Below are 15411 nucleotides of genomic sequence, written 5' to 3'. Positions count from 1 at the left end.
CGGAGGCTGCAGAGGAGACTTGGTTTATTGGGAAGGGCAGAGTCCATCCCCATCTGGGGTCCCGAGAATGGACTGGAAGAGAACAGCTGGGTCTCAGTGGGCTTTCTTGCTGTGCGGGATGGTCTTGGGGAAGGGCTGGGGGCCCAGCCAGAGCTGCAGCAGGATGACTGCATGGCATGCATGCAGAGCAGCAGAGCTGCAAGACGTGGATGGGTATGTGTTCCAGGAGAGCTCGATGAGCCCCAGCACCAGCAACCTAGAAAGAAGGGAGAAGCTCTGGGTCTCATCCTGTCTCTAGACCTGCAGCTCTTCAGCTCCCCACTACCCCTCCATGGTCATGGCCTTGGGATGAGGAGCTTCCCACCCCTGTCCTCCCCCCAGGGTTGTCCCAGCCAGTACCTGAGCAGGTGAGTGAGCCAGCGGGCAGGCGTGGCCCACAGGAGGTAGGGCAGTGTGTGGAAATACCAAACGTAGAACTGGTAGTGAAGGGAGCGGCTGAAGCAGATGCCAATGAAGTTGGAGGTGAAGAGGGTAGAAACAATCTGTAGGCGGTGGTCAAGGCCAAGGGCAGGAGCAGAGGGGTAGGGAGATTTCAAAGCAGGGGGGACAAAAGTTTGGGGGGGTCTAACAGCACCTGGCTCTGTAGTTCCTAGATACATACTTTTGGGCAAATTTCTGAACCTCTTTGGACCTGTTCCTCAGTCTGTGTGGAGGCAATAAAATCTAGAGGTGTAAGGCCTAGGGAGCCATCACTCACTAGCTGTGTGACTTTGGCAAATTACTTAACCTTTTAAAGCCCTAATTTTGTCATCTGTAAAATGAGGATAAAACGGGGTTTCTTGTGAGCTTTAAACATACGTAAAGCTCTTAAGACAGCGCTAAGCAGAGGGTGCCCCCTCATAATGGTAACTCAATGATATTTAGAATTAAGAATAAAACACGCTTAAATATGTACAGTGCTCAGCACAGGGTTTGGTACAGAGTAGGAGTTCTATGAATGGACCCTGTAGCTATTACTGGAACCTCCTTTCCCTCTCCCAGAGCAGCAGCTGTCCAGGGTTAGTTGACCAGGACCCTGTCTGCACCTGGAGAGGGCAAGACTTACCTTCCCATGACTTAAAGGATATGGTTGGGTGTGAGGGGCTGGGGTGGAACCTTCCTTTTGGAGGGATCCTTCAGCAGCGACAGGATACCTTCCCCTGTCCTGGGGAGAAACCATTGAGACAACTTATCAAACCGCCACAGTGGGCCACACGGAGCTCAACGTGTCCCCAAGCAGCCCCTAAGGCCTAGGCCCTTCACTCTTTCCCCCATGTCTGCCCAAGGAACTGCCCCGCTTTCTCACCTGTGCCACCTGCAGAGCGCAAAGAGCAAGAGCACGGTGAGGTGGGCAGTCAACAGTGCCAGGTGGAAGGCACGATGGAGGAAGAGGGCCTCGGGGAGAAAGCGCCAGTTCACTGTCCATCGGAAGAGAAACTGGCGGCCAAGGTCAAAGGAGCGGGATAGGTAGCCGACGGGGTTCTTCAGCAGGAAGGGCAGCCCTAGCACCACCTGAGGATGAGTGTGACATCAGCAGAGCTGCCCAGGCTCAGCCTCAGCCTCATGCTAATCACCGAGGGGAGGGGAGATAGGGTATAGATCCCAGAGGTTCCCTAATTGCCACTAGGAATAGCAAGAAAGCCAGCCCACCCAGTCAGACCAAAATCTTGGGCCAAAAAGGCCAAGGAAGGACATAATAACAGTGCTTTATATTTAAATTCATCTAGTCATAAATGTGCACAGCTAGAACGGTTCTCTGAGACCATCTAATTCAACACCCTTGTTTTATAGCTAAAGAAACCAAAGTCTAGAGGTGATGGCTGTCCAGATCAGAATCAACTCCAAAACTGTCCCCTGGCTTTGAAGATGTCTCAAAAACGAAAGGAGTCCAGACAGAGTGGCCGCCACTTCATCAGAAAGGGGACAGGGTAGGGACGGAATACCTGAAGGACAGCACAGATGCCCAACTTGGGGAGGGCCCCACGGAGGCCAAATTTTGTGAGGAGAAGGAATAGTAATCCAGGGGCGAAGAGCAGCACACTCATCTTCACAGAGACTGCCAGGCTGGAGTGGATAGTGGGGAGGAAGAGTGAAGATCAGCTTCATCAGGGCCAGGTACCCCTGACCATCACCACAGCAGCTCCCCGTTCCCTGCCAGCAAGCTCCAGGCAGAGGGTGAGCATTCATACTCAGAACCGCTGGAGGGGTTAAGGCAGCCTGGGAGGAGGCTGGGATAGGGAGCTGAATCATTGTCCCTACACTCAGACTGAGCCACAAATAATATACTGAGTACTTAGTAAGTGCAACTGACCAATTCCAACCACATAAGCAGCCTGGAGGAAACAGGATAGGAAGAGGGTGATGTGTGTGTAGGCGCCTGGGGATGGAGACTTTCTACACATCCTGGACTCGCAGGATGCGAGTGTGGCCCTTAACTGACCTACACTGTCTGGCCACTCCCTTACTCCTGCTGCTGCAGAAAACTGGGGAGAAAATGATGGAAATACAGAAAATGAAAGAAGGGTCCACAAGGGAGGGGTGTTGACCTGAAACAGCAGCAGCCCCAGCTCCAGCGCTGGGCCAGCAGGAGGTTGACACTGAGGAAGAGCAGCACCATGGCCACTGGATCATTGAAGAGCCGCAGCACAAAGATGGAGTGGACACGATAAGAGGCACAGCACATGAAGAAAAAGACGAAGGGAGGTACCTGAGAGGTGGGCACAGTGGGGGACAAGGTCAGCGTACCAACCCTGAACCGTCCCCACTCCCCAGCCCTCGCAGTTTGGGGGCCCCTATTCCTGGTGGTGAGAACTCACCTTGCAGGTCTGGTGGTAAATCAAGAAGACAAGCAGCAAAGTGGCCAGGTAGAGCACAGCAAAGATGTGCTGGGCCATGCGGATGTCAGCACCTCGGTCAGTGGCATAGTAAAGCCCCATAAAGATGTACACGAAGCCAGCTGGGTACCTGGAAGAGAGGGAACATGAGTCCAGGTCAAGCTACTCAGCCTGGCATCCAGTCAACCCCTCCCATCCTCGCTGAACCTCCGATCCTACTCACACAAGAGGTCCAGTGTCACCTTGCAGTTGAGTGTAGTCATAGGTGCCATTGATGACGCCCTCTACCTCAGCCATGTAGGCTTTCCAGTCAATCTCTGTATCTGCAAAAGGATAGGATGGTGTGGTTACTTTGTGGTCCAGAATTGCTCTGCCTCACTCCATCAAAGCACAGAGTTCCAGCTCATTCTTGGGATTTCTATCATAATCCCTTCTCTAACTGATCTATTCTCTGCATGAACCCAAGTATCTCAAAATCAAACATGTCTGTAATGGAACTCAGAACTTTCCACTCCATATGTGGTCCCCTTCCTGGGTTCCATGAATGGCACCATTAACCTCTCACTTGCCCAAGTCACAAACCTGGGAAACATCCTTGATACTTTTCATTTCCAACCCTCAGTCACCAAGTCCTGCCTCTTCTTCATCCTAAATATCTGTCTCATCCTTCTCCGCTCAATTTGGGTGTAACAATCTCTAGCCTCAATGGTGCAATAGCTCCCTAATTAGGCTCCCAGCTTCCACTTTCCCTGCACTACATTTTATTGTCCACCCTGCAACCACAGAGCTCATCCTATAATAGAAATATCACATTTCTCTGCTTAAAACCCTTCAGTGATTCCCCAAGGCTCTTAGATAAAGACCAAGTTTTTTTATTATTCCCATTTTTAGAAGAGAAAATTATGAATTAACGAGGTTAAGTAACTAGCTCAAGATCAGTAAGCTAGGAAGGGAAGAGTTGAGATTGGCACGTATGGAGCTCTAAATTCTTTTTCTTGAGCTCTAAATTCTTAATCACCATACTATCTCCTTAACACAGCTTACAGATTCCTTCATGATGTGAAATCTCATCTCTTAGTACTACCCTCACTTGATTTCTGTGTTCCAACTCTAATTATTTCATTTCTTTAAAGGAAGTAGACTTTCTTTCAATGGGAGCTCTTTGGAACAAGATTCTCTCCTAGACTATAATCTGCCCCCTACCCCTTTCTCTCTTTCCTCAAGGAACTAGCTCTTATTGTTGGAAAAGGACTCTAGGAAGCCTTCTCTGACTCCTCAGGTCTGGCTGAAGTGCCCAACTTTGTCCATTATAGAACTTGGTCTAGTACCATTATGATGAATATAATGTAATGTAATTTTCTGTCAACTTATCTTTGTCCAGGTCCGCATACACAAGTAGGAAATCTGTCTATCTTTTTCGCCACTATACCCTTGGCACCTAGTATGGTGTTAGCCATATAATAAGCACTCAGCAAATATGTAGTGAACTAACTGTCTTTAGCAAGTAAGCTTGAAATCCAGTGCTTTCTGCCTGGAAAGGAGTGACCAATAATGCCCAACTGACTGCAACAAAATGCTATCACAGAGAAAATACTTCGAGACCTCAGAATTCAACAGATGAGGAGACTGAGACCCAGCAAGGGATGTAACGTGTCCAAAGCCATAGAGACAAGCAGTTGCTGCTGCTGCTGCTGCTAAGTCGCTTCAGTCGTGTCCGACTCTGTGTGACCCCATAGACGGCCTCCCACCAGGCTCCCCGGTCCCTGGGATTCTCCAGGCAAGAGCACTGGAGTGGGTTGCCATTTCCTTCTCCAATGCATGATACTGAAAAGTGAACATGAAGTCGCTCAGTGGTGTCCGACTCTTAGCGACCTCATGGACTGCAGCCTACCAGGCTCCTCCGTCCATGGGATTTTCCAAGCAAGAGTACTGGAGTGGGGTGTCACTGCCTTCTCCGGAGACAAGCAGCAGCAGCCATTAATTTAGACCCAGGTTTTATGGGGGAGATTAAGATCGAGTTTGGTTTTCTGTGGAGCAGACTTTGGATTTGGGTAAAAGATATTGGTCTGCAATTGATGGCTGAGTGGATCAGGAGTCTGAGTTCCGAATGTGGGTCCCAGTTTTGATTGGGGGTTCGGTCTCCCTCCCCCTCCTCCCCTCCCCCTCGGCGCACTCACATGCCACCCTGTGAATGACCCAGAAGGTGATGCCCACCTCCGCCAGGCAGAGGCAGGCGGCCACCAGCAGCGTGTAGCGCGGTTCCAGCAGCAGTAGGCGCCGCTCTTGCCAGGCGCGCCGCAGCCACTGCCCGCACAGTCCTGCCGCCCGGGTTGCGGGACCTGCCCGGCCGCGTTTCCGCAGGCCTGCCGCCATCTTGCCGGTGCGCCGCTCTTGTGGGCCCGCTACCCCGGAAGCCCGACTCTTTGGTACTTAGGTTCCGCTCCCAGCGCCACGTGTCCCAACGGACTGAGCGCAGAGTTGTCTGAGTCCTTTTTTACGCCTCGAAAATTTCCTGCTTTCACATCTGTCTTCTCTGATGGAGTGCACACTCCATACGAGCAGGAATAGTCTTACTCCTCAGTACATACTTAGCCCTGGGCGCAAAGGCGCTAATGTGAATCGAACGTTTGCCCAGAAAAGTAACTTTACGTTTCTTTCTGACCGCGCCATGGTCTTCCGCACCTCACCTCCCCTGCCCAGCATAACACATCGCCCGTGTTGATATCTGCGTTCATGCCCGTCTTCCCTGGAGAGCAAGACCCGTGTTCGCTCTACTCCCGCCACCCCTCAGAGCCCTCCGGGTGCTCAAAACTGGGAAGAAATGAATCTTTTATTAACATTCAGGCTTCTTAATGGAGAGAGCTTGTCAAACTGAAAATGAGGTGGGTAGTGACGACCCGGAATGTGTGACACCATGAGTGTGACTCTCAGAAGTCAGTGAGCAGTGCATCCAGAGAATTCAGCGTATGGACGATACGACTTTCCCACCCGGAAGATTCTTTTCCGAACGCTTAGCAGAAGACGGAAGTTCCACGTGTTTATGTTGAGCAACTGCAGATGCCTGGCGGAGACACAAAGGCCACGCCTCCCACATGCCACCATTCTCATTGGCTACATTGGAGCACCACGCCCCGCCTAGAGGTGGGGGCCAGTTGCCCTCACTGTCGGGCAACCACAAGCAATGGCTTGTCTGGGGCCTTCCGCACAGGTGCCGGAGTTACCAGAGAAGAACTGCGGGTACCGCGAGGTCCAGTACTGGGACCAGCGATACCAGGGCGCTGCCGACTCTGCCCCCTACGAGTGGTTCGGAGACTTCTCTTGCTTCCGTGACCTCCTAGAGCCGGAGTTGCGGCCGTTGGACCGTATCCTCGTGCTAGGTAGGTAGTTGCGGGGCTGCCCAGTCCAGGTGGAGATGGTTGGACGGGCCCCGCCCCTTGCTCTGCCTGCCGCTCTCCGAGGACACTCCAGTCAGAAGTCAGGATCCAGTACCTTTAGAATCTCGGCAGTATTTCACCGGGGCAAACAGGAGCCAAGAGATTCTTAGTCCCGGGACCTTCAGGGGAAAGACAGTCTCTCTGAGTCTGAAGGTGGTAGGTAACCCATGACCCCGTTACGAACCCTGGGGAGGCCGCCTCGAGCACTGGCGAGTTCAGAGGACCTAGTTCAAGTCCCAGCGCTAGTTGACTGTGTGATTTAAGACAAATCATAAACTCTGAGCCCTGAATTCACTTCTAGGGACTGAGAATTCAAGTTGGATAAGGCACGTGCGTTCACCTTGAGCGGAATGCCTAGCGCTTTTCTGTTTGCGCCACTGGGTCATTGTCTCCTAGAGAGTTCTCTCTTGACTCCAGACTAACTGAAACTTGGTCCTCTGTCGTCCCGCTCCCCCTCTTCCTCCCCTGCGCCGTGTGTAGTGAGGATGAGGATAGCGCCCTCTGACGGGAGAGTGCAATCAAGATTGGTGTGATTCCCCAGAAGGGGTAGGGCTTCCCTGGTGACTCAGACAGTAAAGAATCCGCCTGCAATGTGGGAAATCTGGGTTCGATCTCTGGATTGGGTAAATCCCCTGGAGGAGGGCCTGGCAACCCGCTTCAGTATTCTTGCCTGGAGAATCCCCATGGACAGAGGATCCTGGTGAGCTATAGTCCACGGGGTCTCAAAGAGTCGGACACGACTGAGAACAGGATGGGTCTCTGAGAGATCCAACTAACCCCAACCTTGGAATTCTCTTCCAACTGCCAGTCTTGAGGGCTCCAGTGAAGTTTGATTAAGTAACGGATTTCCTCCCAAAATCTTGATATTTTTAAAAGCATGTGTATGATTAAGTGAAATATTTCACATATGTGAGACATTTATATGTAATATATGTAAAGCATAAATAATAACTCGAATGTGTGTATATACCCTACTCAGTTTGAGAAATAGAGCATTCTTCAGACCAGAAAGTGCTTAAGAACTTGGACCCTGGAGGGAGCCAATTATGTAGGGATCTTGGCACATGTAATCTTAGCTGTGGAATCATGAACAAAATCATGGAATGGTAGCTGTGGATCCTGAACAAAATACTTAAATTTATGTGCCTCCATTTTCTCAGCCTTAAAAAAAAAAAAAAAAAGAGTACATACTTACAGCTTTTAAGATGATTGAGTGAGTATGAAAGAAACCTAGAAAAATGCCCAACAAAATTAAGCCTTGTATATTCAATGTTTTCCGTGTGGGCCCCTAAAGCTCTTCCCCCCAGAGGTTAAAAACTCTCTTGAATTTTGTGGCTTTAAACCATTACATTTATTTATAGATTTAACATAGATCTATGTTTTTCAAGCTTTAGTGTAATAACCTGGAAAACTAGACCCACTTTGATTTTCTAATTCTAGGGATGGTCTAAGGCTGGTCCCAGGGATTTGTATTTTCAACAAGCCTGCAGGCTGATTCTCATGCTGGTGATTGGCAGAGAAACACTGCCTTAAATTCTGCCTGACTAGGAGGTATCCTTTTCTGGATAGAGGAGGGAAATGTCTAAAGATCAAAAAGAAAAACTTTCCAGACAGAATTCCTAAGATCTAAGAACAGGACCCACAGCTTGGGGAGTACCCTATGTCACATTTCACCTAACGAAACACATTGAACACCTGATGCTAGGGAATGTGGTGGGCCCTTCCTAATTTATTTAATTCTCATGACAATCCTTAGAAGTTAGCGAAAAATATTGAGACCTATTCTAGCTTCAGATCTGATCAGATCAGTTGCTCAGTCGTGTATGACTCTTTGTGACCCCATGAATCACAGCACGCCAGGCCTCCCTGTCTATCACCAACTCCCGGAGTTCTAACTTAGGGTTCAGTAAATTTTTTCTGAAAACTGCCAAATAGTAAATATGTTAGGCTTTCCAGGCTATACAGTTGCTGTCACAACTGGAAAATGGTGATGGCTGCTGTAATAGTGTCTTCTCTATGGAGCTACTGGGAAAATAAACTGAGATAATCCTTATAAAGTACTTAGCGTGAGACCCAGTGTTCAAAAACTGTTAGCTATCATTATTATTATTGAAAACGGGAGTCAGAGAGGCACTTTCTCTGGGAATGCTCAGAGAAAGAGGACCTTGCCTGAAGACTTGTGTGTCTAGTCCCTATGGCTAGGTTCCTCATTGCTGATGAGTGTATGTGCTTGCCCCGTTTTGCTGTCATTATACTTCTCTGGTTCTCACTTCTTGCTTGACTCCAAGCTCTGTAGAATCTTTTGATTATATTTTTGTCTTAAGTGTGTATTTCCTATAGAGACACAAGGGACTGACCAGAGGATTGACTGTCCAGACCCCATGATGGCTATTTTTCCTGTTATTAATTAGTGAACTGGTATTCTGGTTTATACTTCAGTCGCTTGGTGTTGGGGATAGCATTCACATAGCTCTGGGCTCCCATATGATGCATTCTTGGATCTTGGATCCAGAGCTCTTTTTTCCTAAGGCCCCACCTAGGGAAACAGTAGCTGTTCCAAGCCTCATCTTAGTTGTTAGTCCCAAGTCACTGCTTTGTGGGCATAAAGTGGCTCTGTGATCAAGTTTTGTTTTCCCTCCATCTTTAATAAAGTTGTCTTGGAAGATGCCATTCCTGTACCAAAGGGGACAGTGGGTCTGTCCACAGTTTGACAGAGCACTGCAGGCATATGAGGTCAGGTGTTGGGTGATGAAGGCATTGTGGGTCAGAGAACTTAGTGGGATTTCAGCCTGAACTGAGTTAGGGTCTCCTGCTCAGTCACCCTCACCTCCTGTCCCAGAGCCTGTTGTGGTTCCAGTGTTGGGAGGCACACATTGGGTTTTCCTAGGCAAGACAGTACTCTTCTTGTTTCCCAGAGTCTGAGGAACACAACAAGGGCAGCTGAGGACCAGTCAGCAGTATCTGGCATCTGTCCAGGTGCCAAGCTCTGCCTGCTAGATTAGGGCTATCCCAGCAGCTTATTTTGTGATCCTCTTAGGGAGGCAAATGGGGATTAAAGGCAATCTGATCCCAAGATCTGGGGATCCCCATGTGAGGCCACCAAGAACTGTCATCCAGGCCTGTTCTCGGTGATACTGACCACAAGAGGGCCTAGAAGAGGCCAATAGATCTTTGAGGAAGACCATGCCCATTGGGCAGTAGGTCCACATCCACTCCTCTAACCTCCACCCTCCCTCCATCCCTTTGGGACTGCTTCCCAGAAACTTCCCACCAGAGTGTTATGATTCTTCAAGACTCTTGATTGGTTGTCAGTTCACCTGAACCTGTTAGCCCACCCACCTAAGGTGGGGACAGGGACTCTCCCATGTGCTCCTGCAGCCTGTCCCTATTGAAACACTCATCACATTATGAGGCAGTTGCCTGATTACACATCTGCTGCCCTCACCAGAGCATCAGCTCCTTAATGACAGGAGCTCTGTTCGTCAAGAGAACAACAATATGTGGTGCTCAAGTGTACATGAAGAAATTATTGGGTTGGCCAAAAGTTCGTTTGGGTTTTCCTATAAGATGTTATGGAAAAACCCAAACAAACTTTCTGGCCAATCTAATATAGGCAGTCATCTCCACTGTGTGTCCCCACTTAAGTTTCCCCTTCTACTTGTTGATTCTGCCTTAGAAACCCAAGTAAGATAAAAACCCCTAACATGAAGTCTTCCCATGGTTGATGTCATCAGAGGAGAGATTAGGAATTAGGATAATAGTAGTGTTATCCTATTAATAATACTATATGCCAGTATTATCCCCGGGGCTTCCCTGGTAGCTCAGTTGGTAAAGAATCCACCTGCAATGCAGGAGACCCTGGTTCAATTCCTGGGTCGGGAAGATCCGCTGGAGAAGGGATAGGCTACCCACTCCAGTATTCTTGGGCTTCCCTTGTGGCTCAGCTGGTAAAGAATCTGCCTGCAATGCAGGAGACCTGGGTTTGATCCCTGGGTTGGGAAGATCCCCTGGAGAAGGGAAAGGCTACCTACTCCAGTATTCTGGCCTTGAGAATTCCATGGACTGTATAGGTCATGGGGTCACTAAGAGTCAGACATGACTGAGCAACTTTTGTATTATAATATTGTCCCCATTCTGAGTCTGAGAAAACTGAAGTTGAGAGTTGAATGACTTACCAGGGCTGTATGACTGGGGATATCAGAACCCAAATCCTTGAACTTTTAAGTTCAGAGCTCCTACTCTTTGGGTGTTTTAGTTGTTAAATTTAGCCCATCACATCCTGTATGTAGGGTAGGTATTGTTGTCTTCATTTTTCTGGCAAGGAAATCCAAGTTCCTAGTATGTAAACAACTTGCCTTAGTCCACACAGCCAGGAGTGATAGAGCCAGGACATGTGCCCAGATCTGTACGACTCCTGGGCTCATGCTCTTGTACCATGCTGCTTCTCCCTCAGTACAGGAGCCTTTGGGCTTCAAGAAAACAGGCCAAGAGTGGATAGATAATTGCGGAGGTGAGAACCAAAGCTAACTAGACCTTTTGTCACCCACCCCTTCTCACCCCAGGCTGTGGAAACAGTGCCCTGAGCTATGAGCTATTCCTTGGGGGCTTCCCTGATGTGACCAGTGTGGACTACTCATCAGTAGTGGTGGCTGCCATGAGGGCTCGGTATGCCCAAGTGCCCACGCTGCGATGGGAGACCATGGATGTGCGGGCACTGGGCTTCCCTAGTGGCTCTTTCGACGTGGTGCTTGAGAAGGGCACACTGGATGCCCTGTTGACTGGTGAACAGGATCCCTGGACTGTGTCCTCTGAAGGTGTCCACACTGTGGACCAGGTGCTAAATGAGGTGAGGGAGCAACAAGGGAAAGAGGGCTGTTCAAGAGCTGGGGAGGGTTTCCCTGGTAGTCCAGTGGTTAAGATTCCTCGCTTCCACTGAAGGGGGCATAGGTTTGATCCCTGGTTGGGGAGCTAAGACCCCACAGGCCACAAGGCCAAGAATAAATAAATAACTTTTTTTTTTTTTTTAAAGAGCTGGGGATGAAGGGTTAAGGTTTTAGGAGACTTGAAGAACTTAGAAGCCAGAGGAGGCATGGTTTGGAGCAAGTAGTGGGTCACCTTCAGGATTCTGGTTACCTGAAGGAAGAGGATGTTAAGCTGGGTCAAGATTATAGGGGGCTGGAGTGGGCAGGCTCCCAGAGGTTGAGGACTGGATACTGAGTTGCCACAGAGATGAGGTTGTGGCCAGACCCCAGATAGAGAAGATCAGCAGTTGAGAGGAAAGCAGTGCCCCCTGCATCTGACATCATTCCCATGCTCCTACCTATCTAAGATGTAGCCTGACACCCATGGAACAGCCAGAGGCAGAGAGGGAGCCTCAGCCTTTTGCCATGGAAAGCCGTGAGCTACTGGATGCAGGGTAGAACCTGAGGTCTCACTGGGAGGGGATCTGGTGCAGTACTGACCTTTAAGAACCTGGAGGTGGGCTTCTCACCAATGGCTTCTCTATCTGCCTTGCAGGTGAGCCGAGTGCTGGTCCCTGCGGGTCGGTTCATCTCATTGACCTCTGCTGCCCCCCACTTTCGGACAAGACACTATGCTCAAGCTCATTATGGCTGGTCCTTGAGGCATGCAACCTATGGCAATGGTTTCCAGTTTCATTTCTACCTCATGCAGAAGGGCAAAGAGCTCAGTGTGGCTCAGCTGGCCATTGGGGCACAGATCCTCTCACCCCCTAGACCTCCCACCCCACCCTGCTTCCTCCAGGACTCAGATCATGAGGACTTCCTCAGTGCCATTCAGCTGTGAGGCCATAAACATGGTCCTTCAGCCTCCCTTTCTGCTCCAGGCTCAAGTATTTGGTATTCCTGACTCAGGGTGGTCAAGTCCAAGGTGCTCACACCCCAGGGGCATCATGTCTAATATAGAACTGATGGAAGCAACCCCACATGAAAAAAATACAGGTACAGACCTCTCTTGGATTCCCCAACTGCCTCCCCCACCATACTGAATCACCAGTAATTCATCTCCAGCACAACCCTTCTGCATGCCAGCCAGACTTGGACACTTACATCCCTGGGGCCTGCTACTGACCCCCATCCAACCTAGATTAATTGACAGAAGGCTGCAGACTTTGAATCTAGATTGCTTCTGACCCCAGCTCCAGCCCCAACTCTGGTGACCTATCCTGCTTAGGTTGTATTATTTACCCAAGGAGACCATGCTATTATGGTGTTTCCAGGCCAGACTGACCTGCCTTTTACTTGCCAACCCTTCTTTGCCAGTAACATGCACCTGAGATTCCCAAGTACCTTATCCCCTCCCTAAAAAGAACTGGAGCCATTTGGGGCTGACTTCTTAGCAAACCAAAGCAGCAGCTACACACACACACACACACACAGGGAGGTCTGTGTTTATTCACACACTCCTGGTACAGTGAGGATGGAGGAACATTTACAAAGGACACCCCCAGGGGTTGAGAACATCTCCAGGGCCACAGGTGTCATCCAAAGATGCAGTGCAGCCCCTGTTTGGAATCCCAGGGGCAGGACGCAAAGGTCCAAGGTAAAATCAGACCTGGGCCCTTGGAAGGTGATACCTTGAGGGGAGGAGGTCTGCCAGAGAGCCGCCTGGAATCAGGCATGGGCAGACTGGTCATGTGATTGGTTACCATGTTGGGGGCTTGTCCCATCCCAGCCTCAACATCCATCCTTTCTGCCAGGCGCAGAAGAGCGTGGCCGAGACCGTGGGGGGCAGGGCATGAACCATGAGGGGAATTAGTAAACAAAGAGTCGGATATAAAAATACAAATGTGCTGAGGAAGTCCCTTAGAAAGAGGCTGAGGCTGGGGTCACGCCAGACAGGGGTAGGGGTGAGGAGCGGCTGGGCTCGGAGGGGTGGGAAGCTCATGCAAATACGCAGCCAAACATCCCTGGCTGCGCGCGAGGTCCGACACCGGCAGGCAGTCGGTTTGCAGACCAGACCTGCCGGAGAGGGGGCGGGGCAGGGGAGCCGTGCGGGAGGGGACGGGCCGGGGGTTGAGGGCCGCGGGTCTCTGTCCGTTCCGGTGTGCGGGGTGGGGCTGCGGCCCGAGGTTCTAAAGTGCAAGAGCGCGGCGGCGGGCTCCGGGCCGGTCCGCGCCGCCGCTACCGCCGCCGCCGTGGTGCTGAAGCGGACAGCTCCGGAGTGCCTGGCGGCGGCGGCGGCAGCGACTGCAACCCAAAGGCGGCGCGGCCCTGCAGTCCCCGCCCGCGGGCGCCTGGGCCGGGGCGGGGGGCGACGGCAGCCGCATCGCCGGCCCGCGCTCCTGGCCGCCGCGGGGCTGGGCCCGGAGCCTGCCGCCTGAGCCGGCGCGTCTACACTCCGGACGGCGGCTTCTCCCCCATCCCCTTCAGCACGTCGTCTATCCGGTCATCCTCGATCACCACTGCGCAGGGAGAAAGCGCGTCAGCCGCGCGGCCTCGGGGGGCAGCGGCGAGAATTGGGCCCCGGGTCCTCGCGCCCCACTCAGCTACTGCCCGTGGCCCAGAGACGCCCCTGGGATCACTGTGCTACAGTGCCCTGCCCATCTGCTCTTTCCTGCCGATTCAACCCAAGGCCGACCCCCCAGCTCCCATAGACCCGCTCCTCTCTTTGCGGAGGAACGCCCCTCTTCCTAAGACTCCAGCCGTTCAACCTTCCTGTCCAAACCCTCCCGCCGCCTGAGCTCTCCTACTTCCGAGCTGATCGGAAAGCTTTTGCTCATGGGATCCCCCTCTTCCACCCTCCCTTCAACAGGATCCTCTCCTCAACCCGAATCTCCATCTATTCCAGCCCTCTCCCCAACCTAACCTTGTGGTTTCAACCCCTCTTCCGATCCGGGCACCAACAGAGCCCCTTCCCCATGCAAACAACCAGGACAACCGAACCCCCCGCCCCACTGCCAACTCTCCAATGGGCATCCCTCCCCTCGCGAAGATTCTTCCGTAGCATACACCGTCTCAGCGTTTGATCCTGTAGAAGCGGCCAGTCGCCCAACGTCCCCACTTCAGGCAGCCCCGAATGCCCTGGTCGGCCCCTCCCCCTCGCCCGTGTGCCAAGGCTCTACTTCCAGAGGTGGCGAGCATCGAATCCGGGGCACTGCGTTCCCAGGAGAGGGGAAGAGGGGGACACAACACTGCAGCAGGGACCACCCTCTACCCGCCACCCCCCGCCCCCGCCCCAACCGCGGCTGGCTGCGCTGGTCTGCGGCAAGAGCTGAGGGCGCTTGGCGGCGAACTGCAGCCGGGGGGCGCCCGGGGGAGGATTTCTGGGTCAAGCGGCGACTTCGGGTCCCGGCCGTGTACCTCTCTTGGCTCGGCCGATCTGGCCCAGCTTGGGGGGTCGCTTGGCTTGGTTGCCCGCGAAGAAGGAGTTGGTGTCCTGCAGGCGACAGCTGAAAGAGAGGTCAGAGCCCTCGGGGTCGGCGCCGAAGCGGCCCATCTTGTCCTCGCTGTAGGGCAGGATCTCGGACATGGCGGGCGCGGGACTGCGGCGGGGCGCGGGCGGCGGGCTAGCTGCCGGACCGGCCCTCGCTCAGCAGGGGAGCCGGCGGAAGGATGAAGTCATGCAGCATCCGGGGCTGCGGAGCCAAGCGGGGCCTCCTCCCCCGCGCCTCCGCCTCCCCGGCCGCTGGGCAGGCGGCGGCGGCGGCGGCGGTGGCGGCAGCGGGGACCGGGCGGGGGCGGTGCGCGGGGGGCGGGGGCGGCGGCAAGAGCGGAATGACGATGAGCGCCCGACTGCCGCAGAGCGGGGCGGGCGGGGCGCGGGGAAGGAGGGGCGGACAACCGGCCAGGGGTGGGAGGCAGGGAGGCGGGCCGGGGGTGGGGTGGGGTGTGTGTGTGTGTGTGTGTGTGTGCCTGGACCCGAGCGCCTCCGGCTTTCTGCGGAGATACGGGAGCGAAAATGGGGGGGGGTGGGTCCTGCCATTGGCGGGAGTGGCGCCTGGGCGAACCGTACCGGCCACAACGGGTGCAGGATCTGGCGGGGAGAGGCGGGACTGGGGGGAAGGCAGGAGCGACCCCGGCATGCGAGGGGCGGGAGGAGAGTCTTGCACACAAGCTCTGAGATGCTTCTAGAGGCACTGGGAA

General features: G+C 52.8%; 3 protein-coding genes across 4 annotated transcripts in view; 1 reads left to right on the top strand and 2 right to left on the bottom strand.

The window, feature by feature from the left end:
• Positions 1 to 2: 2 nt before the first annotated feature.
• Positions 3 to 5271, bottom strand: ALG3 (ALG3 alpha-1,3- mannosyltransferase). Its single transcript, XM_061414155.1, has 9 exons — positions 5051 to 5271; positions 3097 to 3196; positions 2856 to 3003; positions 2586 to 2746; positions 1983 to 2103; positions 1346 to 1551; positions 1129 to 1204; positions 400 to 545; positions 3 to 256 (listed from the first exon to the last, which is right to left on the bottom strand). The coding sequence occupies exons 1-9, from the start codon at positions 5244 to 5246 to the stop codon at positions 94 to 96; spliced, it is 1317 nt and encodes a 438-aa protein (XP_061270139.1). The 5' UTR covers positions 5247 to 5271; the 3' UTR covers positions 3 to 93.
• A 648-nt stretch (positions 5272 to 5919) lies between these two features.
• ECE2 (endothelin converting enzyme 2) overlaps positions 5920 to 15411 on the top strand; it is a 32668-nt gene continuing 23176 nt past the window's right edge. The window contains exons 1-3 of one of the 2 annotated variants that reach the window (XM_061414134.1): positions 5937 to 6250; positions 10870 to 11153; positions 11825 to 12139. In XM_061414134.1, coding sequence (XP_061270118.1) covers positions 6055 to 6250; positions 10870 to 11153; positions 11825 to 12112 — 768 coding nt within the window. In that variant the 5' untranslated portion in view covers positions 5937 to 6054 and the 3' untranslated portion in view covers positions 12113 to 12139. Of the gene's footprint in view, positions 6251 to 10869; positions 11154 to 11824; positions 12140 to 15411 lie in introns of those variants that run through there. The other variant, XM_061414144.1, reaches the window with a different exon arrangement.
• CAMK2N2 (calcium/calmodulin dependent protein kinase II inhibitor 2) lies at positions 12701 to 14864 on the bottom strand. The gene is made up of 2 exons (XM_061414168.1): positions 14629 to 14864; positions 12701 to 13730 (listed from the first exon to the last, which is right to left on the bottom strand). The coding sequence occupies exons 1-2, from the start codon at positions 14795 to 14797 to the stop codon at positions 13660 to 13662; spliced, it is 240 nt and encodes a 79-aa protein (XP_061270152.1). The 5' UTR covers positions 14798 to 14864; the 3' UTR covers positions 12701 to 13659.

The sequence above is a fragment of the Bos javanicus genome, chromosome 1 (genome assembly GCF_032452875.1).
Source record: "Bos javanicus breed banteng chromosome 1, ARS-OSU_banteng_1.0, whole genome shotgun sequence".
NCBI classification, from domain to species: Eukaryota; Metazoa; Chordata; class Mammalia; order Artiodactyla; family Bovidae; genus Bos; species Bos javanicus.
The sequence above is the reverse complement of the archived record's forward strand: the minus strand, read 5'-3'. Positions and strand labels throughout refer to the sequence as shown.